This window comes from Microtus pennsylvanicus, chromosome 5, assembly GCF_037038515.1.
Source record: "Microtus pennsylvanicus isolate mMicPen1 chromosome 5, mMicPen1.hap1, whole genome shotgun sequence".
Classification (NCBI taxonomy): Eukaryota; Metazoa; Chordata; class Mammalia; order Rodentia; family Cricetidae; genus Microtus; species Microtus pennsylvanicus.
Window position 1 is genome coordinate 68,246,288 of NC_134583.1, and position 7,973 is coordinate 68,254,260.

General features: G+C 46.3%; 1 protein-coding gene across 2 annotated transcripts; it reads right to left on the bottom strand.

Moving 5' to 3' along the window:
* Positions 1-2,341: 2,341 nt before the first annotated feature.
* LOC142849738 (zymogen granule membrane protein 16) lies at positions 2,342-4,777 on the bottom strand. 2 transcript variants are annotated; one of them, XM_075972317.1, is made up of 4 exons: positions 4,711-4,777; positions 4,000-4,061; positions 3,712-3,844; positions 2,342-2,762 (listed from the first exon to the last, which is right to left on the bottom strand). In XM_075972317.1, the coding sequence occupies exons 2-4, from the start codon at positions 4,052-4,054 to the stop codon at positions 2,447-2,449; spliced, it is 504 nt and encodes a 167-aa protein (XP_075828432.1). In that variant the 5' UTR covers positions 4,055-4,061; positions 4,711-4,777; the 3' UTR covers positions 2,342-2,446. The 2 variants fall into 2 exon arrangements, with proteins under 2 accessions (XP_075828432.1, XP_075828434.1); XM_075972319.1 differs by lacking the exon at positions 4,711-4,777 and adding an exon at positions 4,606-4,630.
* Between the last annotated feature and the right edge of the window lie 3,196 nt (positions 4,778-7,973).

The window sequence follows — 7,973 nt, forward strand, 5'->3', positions numbered from 1 at the left end:
TGATATCAACATCTACTACATGTGATATCAACATCTATCTATTACACGTGATATCAATATCTATTACATGTGATATCAACATCTATCTATTACATGTAATATCAACATCTATCTTTACATGTGATATCAACATCTATGTATTACATGTGATATCAACATCTATCTTTACATGTGATATCAACATCTATCTATTACATGTAATATCAACATCTATTACATGTGATATCAACATCTATTACATGTGATATCAACATCTATGTATTACATGTGATATCAACATCTATCTATTACATGTGATATCAACATCTAGCCTCCACACAGGTGAGCACACACTCATCACACATATGCACATACTCATTACATGTCATTACATGTACTCACACACACACACCGTAGACTATATCCCTACTCCACATCACATACTTTAAAGGGGTGAATTTCATGCTAAGTAATTTACATATAAATAAAGGACAATGGCATAATCTCCTTCATGTAACTGTTTGGAAGAACTGTTTGGGGACATGGCTCTTTGATAGAATGTTCACCTAGCATGTCTGCAGCCACAGTATTATGTAAATGGGACGTGGTGGCATACTTCTGGAACCCAGACTTCATCAGCTCCATGCTGCTACTCATTAAACCTGTTAGTGTTGGAGAACTCAGAACTGGGATCCGAAGAATTATTTTCAAAGTAACGTTCTATCTTTGCTGAATTTATCTAGTGGCCCATATTCTCACCAACCCCTTATATTCATGAATGCCCACAGTGGAAAGCTCCCCTCTTGCCCCTTTATCTATTTATTCATGCATTGAGGTTTCTGAGAAAGTGTCTCACTGTATCCAGGACTAACCTGTAGCACGAATAATAAAAACCCAGAGACAGGTATTGGGGTCCAAGCTGAAGATCAGAAAAGCAAAGCAGCCATTCACTAGAGACCTTTTGCCTCTACCAGATCTTCGGACCGAGTGTGCAAGATGCCGACTGTGAATCCTCAGACTCCACACTCCACTGAGTCCTGTCTCTTCCCCTTTCTATTCCTCACTCTGCCCAGCCATAACGTTTCTATCTCCATCTTCCCAGTGCTGGGATTAAAGGTGTGTGACTCCCAAGCCCTGGGATTCAAGGTGTGAGCCACCACCATCTGGATCTGTTTCTGGATGGATCTTGTGTAGCCCAGGGAAGTCTTGCACTCACAGAGATCTGTCTGCCTCTCAAATCCTGGGATTAAAGGTGTGTACCACCACTTCCTGGCCTCCAGCTTCTGATCTTCAGGCAAGCGGTATTTATAAAAATACAAATAAAATATCCTAACACTAACCTGGAATTCACTCTGTTCCCCAGGCTAGCCTTAAACTTGTGGCAATTTTTTGCCTTCTGAAGCCTCTTAGCGTCTTACTATGTAGAACGGTTGGCCTTGAACTCACTATGTAGACCAGGTTAGCCAAGTCTCTCAAGTTCTGGATTACACGTGTGCACCACTTAGGGTTTCCCCTTTTGTTTTTGATTTTTTGAGATAGGATCTTTTTCTGTATCCCTGGAACTCACAGACAGCTACCTGCCTCTGCCTTTGCTTCCTGAGTGCTCCCATTAAAGCTGTCACCGGCCATGTCAGGACGGGGGTTTTCCTTTTTTGAGCACAGATAGAGTTCACACTACTGGGAATGTGTGAGCTTCCTAAGGAAAGAGTCTCAATTTTGAGAGGTCTAAGTTAGAAACACCCAGGCTTGGGAGTAAAATTAAGAGGATCTGGGCTAGGCCAACAGAGTGAAGTCCACGGCAAACTTTAGAAGTTAAGTGGGTTCCAGAAAGAAGAAAGGATAATATTCCCGCCAAAGACAGCAAGTGGCTTCACGAAGATGGAAGAAGGTGACATCTGGGCCAGGAAAACACTTTTCCAAGACAAGGAGAAGAAGAGAGCTGGAGAGTAGGTTTTGGCAAGTTGGAATATCTGAGCCTTACCATCGCCTCTGAGCTCCTATTTGGAAAATCTCAGTGGCTATTCTTGGAAAGAGTCGGTACAGGCATAATTTTGTCCTATTTGTTTTAACAACATGTAAAGAAAAGCCTCTAGCACTTGTCTTTCTTGTTCTCCCATTTTCCAGATTAATGTTCAAGAACAGCAGATACAGAGAGGCAGTGGTGGAAAACCCCCCTTTAGTACCAGCACTCCAGAGGCAGAGACAGTCAGATCTCTGTGAGTCCAGCCTGGTCTACATAGTGCGTTCCAGGACAGCCAGAGCTATGTAGAGAGGTCATGTCTCAAATTTTAAAAAAAAAATTATTAAAAAAATCCAGAAGTAAGATTCACACAATTGTATTAGAATTAAGATGTGAACACGGTCTCAGTCATATCCTTTATTAAGCTATTTGCACATTTGCATGGGGCTTGGTGATAAGGGAGTTCTCCCTCCCACCACAGCACCCCGCCAGAGAGAAAGGTGGGCTTCAGCAAGTGCTGCACTGGCTAGGGTAGACATCCCAGTGTAGGCTGATGGCATCGAGGGCCGCGCCGGATCGGCCACTAATGAAGCGGAGGACGGTGTTGGGGTGCAAGGGAACAGCATTGAAACTCGTGCCTGAGTCTTTTCCAAAAGGCAGGTAGCGGCCTTTGTCTGTCACGAAGATCAGCTGCTTCACATAATATTTGTATTTGCCAGACACCTGGATCACGGATTCCCCGGGGTGCAGAAAGATCTCCTCCAGGTCTCCCAGCTTGCCACCCACGTATTCGCTCCACACTGTGCCATAACGCACTTGGATACTGGGGGCAGGTGTGAGAAGGAAGAAGGAACACATTGGTTATCATAATCAAGACTGGATGGATGGTAAGGTAGCTCAGCTGGTAAAGCTGCCTGCTGCCAAGCCTAACAACCTAAGTTCAACCCCTAGGTCCACATGGTGGAGGGAGAGAACCCATTCCCAGAGGATTCCCTCTGGCTTCCACATGTACAAGGGGACACTTGAGCAATTCCACACATGCACACAAACATAAAATAAATGTATTATATATTTTATATATTTCATTTATATATTTAATATATTATATATAATATCATTTATATATATAGATCAAGTCTTCTTAGTCTATATGTTGTATCTTGAACTGGTGACATGTTCTACAAGACACAAAGACTGTGTGAGCCCTAGAAGACCATGTAGAGAATCTCAGCTTCTCATTTTGCTAGCAAATCGGCTCATGGTAAGTTACTAAGGTAAGTTTCTCAGAGTCACTCAGACAGCGAGTCTGAGCTCACCCCCAATACCCACTTTAAAGAAGCCTGAGGATTTCAGACACTGGAGAGTGTCCCAGGCGAATCAGCACCGCGTCACAGTTCAGAACTTGGACTAAAAGGAAATGCATTTGTCCCTGCAGGTGATGGAAAGTTCCAGCTAGAGGAAGGAATGGCACTATCCCAGGACAGACAACAAACAAAAATTAGGTTGCCCGAAAGAAACATTGAAAAGAGGTTTAGATCTCAGGTTTAGATCCAGCCCAGGTAATACGAGGCCCCTGAGGGTCCGGGGTTGTGACTTGCCAAGATCATGTGCACTAGGGGACTAAATAGCACATTCTGGACTTGGACTCGGGGTCCACACCACTTCACTGTGACTTACCCAATTAAACAGGTGTGATCCAGAGTGAACGAGACTTTCCCAACCTAGTAAGAGCCTAGTAAAATCCCACATCACAGATACAAGAAGACGCTCACCCAGTGATGTAAAGTGAGTTGGATCGGACACGGATGGCGGTGATGGGGCCGTCCAGCTGGTTGCCAGAATGGGAGAACCGCTTTCCTCCTTTGCCTCCATATTCCCCACTGTAGGAAGAGGACCTGGACTGAACTAGAGGAGAAAGAAAGGCTTGGAGGGACAAATACTCTGGAAGCCACCCTCATTTCCTCTGCCATCCCAAACCAGTGTCTGACAGCCCTGATGAGTGGCAGCTCACTGGCTGCCTTCCCATGGTCCCATGGCCAGTTCTGGGGCATTTCACTTACTGGCATTGCCGGAGGCCGAGGCACAAAGAAGGGCTAAGAGAATGATGGCCAACATTCTGAGGCTGCAGTGGGAAGAAGAGGGGAAAGGAGGGCTTATTCCTTTCTTTCCAACTTCATTTGCCCAGGCATCCCTTGCCTGGAATACAGACCCGTGTTGTTCTGACGCTTCACCTCAGATCTAGCCTCAAGCCTAGAGAAAACTGCCAATGGACAGGTTCGTTCCTTCCAGATCTTTTCTAAGCCCCTAATCCCTCTGGTTCTCCCTGTTCTGACTTTCCTGAAATCGGATGGTTTATGAGCTATCTGAGGCATGGCTAATCTCGAGCGTCACCCTACTCCTAAATGAAGGCAAAGAACACCTGTGAGGCCTCTGCGGCCCCTCCGTAGCAAAGGAGGCAGTAGAAGATGGTGCACCAACACCAGCGTCCAAGGAACCCTCCCTGGTGGAGCCAAGAGGCTGAGAGGTTTCAGGAGGCGCTTGCCCGAGCTCAGACAACAGGTCCCAGGCAACTTGTCCATGTTTCACAACTGTCTCTACCAGCTAAATCTGCTCATATCCACCCCCTTAGCCAAAACCAGATATCCTTGCACCCCAAAATAGCTTACATCCAGGAGCTGCTGCCCTGCTCAGGTCTCCCCTGCTACAGTCCAGGCATTGTGTTTTCCAGCTCAGATTTGAATACCCACCCCCAACCCCCTGTACCAACTCACCTTTCCCTTAGCAACTTCAGGTGCAGATCTTCTAGAAATTCCCAGGCCTTTATACCAGGTCCTGGCCCTCCCCCTCTTCTTTACCATGTGAACCTCACCTGCTGAGCAAACATGACCAGCCTCTTGGGGTCAGGTGTCAAGCAGGGTCTGGAACATCTTATCCTGCCTCTCCCCAAGGGTTACAGGTGGCAAGGTGGGGTCCACTCTAGACACAGTGAAGATTTGTGAAGAGACAGAACAAATTTGTTTGACGTCCAGCTGAAGGATGGGAAAAGCAGCTCGTTTCTCAAGAGTGCAATTAATGCAGACGTGGTGGCTCGTGTTAGCAAGGTCTGGGCTAGGGGGTGGGAGGTGGGATGGGGTGGGGCTGAGGCAAGAAGATCGTGACTGGGCTGGGCTACAATTGGAGACTCTGTCTGAAAATACAAGCAAATGAGAATGCCATCCAAGGGGCCTGGAGGGAGGTTCTCCCTACCCTAAACCATCTGTTAGTGCTCTTGCCTGAGACCTGCCTTCTGCTGGGTAAATGTTGCCTTCTTCAGTCATTTGTAATATACCTTCTCCCAGAATACAAAACCACCTTCAACACTGAGCAGTGCCAAATATTTGCCTGACAATTTTTCTCTATTTGTTGACATCTCATTATGAAAAAGTCACCCATAGAGTTTAAACATTTATATAGTGAACAGCTATATCACAGTCTGCCGTGACCAATATTTTGCTGGGCTGGGTTGTCTGTTCTCTGTGCCTACATCCATCCATCCTTAGTCCAGACCCTTCTCAAGACATTTCTCTCTGAGAAGGGGAACTTGGGGCTGTAGGTGTGCTCTAAATCTGTGGGTTCCCCATCTCTTCCTTCAGACACAGTCAGCCCAAAGGGCGTGTGGGAAGCTGAGAGTATACAAGTCCTCCTCTGTGAGGAGTTCTGGACTTAGAACCTCAGGACCTCTAGGTACCGCGGTGGTAGACCACCAGAGTGAATTGCCCCTCTCCTTCAGCCTGAAACAGCACCAGAAGCAGTGCTGTAGATTTCTCCTCTCTAGGTTCTTTCCTTCCAGGACTGATTCCCTTTTTGATCTAAAGCCCCTAGAACTGACCACAAGTCCTAGTGCTTGTCCTGTTAGACTGGCCCCTTGATCCCTCCGCATCGTCAGGACTATCCTGGTAGAGAGGATGGAGCCTAGGGAGGGGCTAGAATAAGCAGTAACAACAACCTCAACAACCTACAGCAGTCAGACATTCAGACCATCCGCCCCTTTCCTCGCAGGCTTACCATCTGGGACTGGAGACTCATCCCAGATAGCACAGGTGTCCTGCCCTGAGGAGCTGGAAATAGGGCAGGGCTGCTGGGTGACAGCTCCCAGGAACAGAGCCAGACAGCCACCATGATTCCAGTTCTCCCTCCTTTCCTTTTTTCCAAGTTCAAGATAAGCACAGAACATTGGCTCCATTCCCATTGTTCTCCTATGTCCACTGCACTCCCTGCGTTTCTGTCTCAGTTCTTATGTCTGGATGTTTCCCCGCATTTCTTACTCTGAGGTTCTTTTTTTATAGTCTTTCCTTTCCCCTAGACATAATGAATAGCTCATGCCTTCCAAAGCCATTTGCTATGGCAGGGTACTGGCATTTCTCCTTTTCCTCTGCCCTCTTGATAAAGACTCACTCAACCTATGTTGGAGGTCCCATTTGTCGGAGAGGTAGCAGGGGCGCCAAGAGCGCACCTCAGAGACCTTCTTCTCTCCCAGTGAGAGGAACTGCACAAATGGATGCTACCATAAAATATGTCAAAGCTATGAAGCGGTAAGGCAGAGTGAGAGCATGGAGGGCCCTAGGGAAGCGGGGAAGCAAAGACCTAGGAGGCATCTCTGCTCGAGAGAAGGGGAAGACTGGCATGAGGAAGAGAAAGGTGGGTATTGGGGTGACTGCTGATCCAGACGGAAGTGTCAAAGCCCTGGGTGGTGAGTGTGAGAATCTGGAAGAGCAAGGAGGGTGGGATGATGGGTAGTCTGCAAAGGAAGCCAGCAGGAGGTGATGTCTCAGCGGCAGCTGGTGGCAGCTGGTGCAGGCCTGGGAAGTAGGGGTTAGGAATTTGGCTGCTACACTGTGAGGAGTCTTTTTAGTCAGAACGGTGAAGAAATAAATGCTCTCTGGATTTTGTAAAATGGAAGGCAGAATGGGTCAAGTAAAGGCAGAAACGGGGTGCATAGAAAAAGTGGCATAACCCTCCCATTTCACGCAATCCTCTCCCCTCTCCTGAACTGCCACAGAGATGGCAGTCTCTCCAAGAGAACGGGCCTTGTCCCCTTGGTGCAAACTCAGACCCCATGGTAGGGATCTGCCTCCCCCTCTATTGGAAGTAAAAATAGTGAATTTAGTTCAAAAATGTTAATTGGCTTTTATTTGCAATCCAAGGAACAGGCAACACTTCATTTTTTCATCAAACAGGAGAAGCGGTCCACCAAGCGGAGCCTGAGGCAAGATGGGTCGATAGGGAAAGTTAAGGGGATCAGAGAAAGGGAAGAGTGCCTCCCACTCTTGGATCTACCATACATTTCTCATTGGCCAAGAGTCAAGAATCTTGATGCATTTGATCAAATCTCACAAGTTCCTAGGAGCTACATACTCTCTTTTCTTAGAAGTATCACAAACAGGGTTATTAAATCAGCTATCCAGAAACAAACAAACAAAATAAACGGCTAACCAGTCATGTCCTGTGTAGAGTAAGGATTCTTTGAGCTTTAAATATCTAGACTATATTCTTTGAAGAATACAACCTAAATACCACTACTGTTTATTTGTTTTTTTATATTTTAACTGTGTTTGTTTGTATGTGTGTGTGTGTGTGTGTGTGTTTGTCTGTCTGACTAGTGCATATGTGTGGTACGTGCACTGAGCAGGCTTGTGCAGAGACTGAAGTGGGACCTTGTACCAGACTTTTCCATCAGGACCATTGGTTCCCCAAAGACATGAAGACCTTTTATTAATTATAAGAACTTAGCCGATAGCTTAGTCTTGTTTCTAACTAGCTCTTATAACTTAACTCTTATCTTTTAATCTACGTTGTTTTATGTGACTTGGTTATTTTTACTTTACTGCCAATGCTGCTCACTCTGCACCCCCGGCGTCTCTGCCTTCTTCTTCCCAGCATCCTCTCTGCCCTGAAAACCCTGCCTAGCTATTACCATTCAGCTTTTTATTAAACTAATCAGAGCGACACATCTTCACAGTGCACAAAGAGATTGTTCCACAACGAGACATTCAGC

What these genes read in the sequence shown, in the direction of transcription:
- LOC142849738 (XM_075972317.1), bottom strand. Translation starts at nt 4,054, where the DNA reads ATGTTGGCCATCATTCTCTTAGCCCTTCTTTGTGCCTCGGCCTCCGGC. An exon ending in CTCGGCCTCCGGCAATGCCA is followed by an intron (nt 3,845 to 3,999) that starts GTAAGTGAAATG and finishes TTTCTCCTCTAG; the next exon opens with TTCAGTCCAGGTCCTCTTCC. An exon ending in AACTCACTTTACATCACTGG is followed by an intron (nt 2,763 to 3,711) that starts GTGAGCGTCTTC and finishes ACCTGCCCCCAG; the next exon opens with TATCCAAGTGCGTTATGGCA.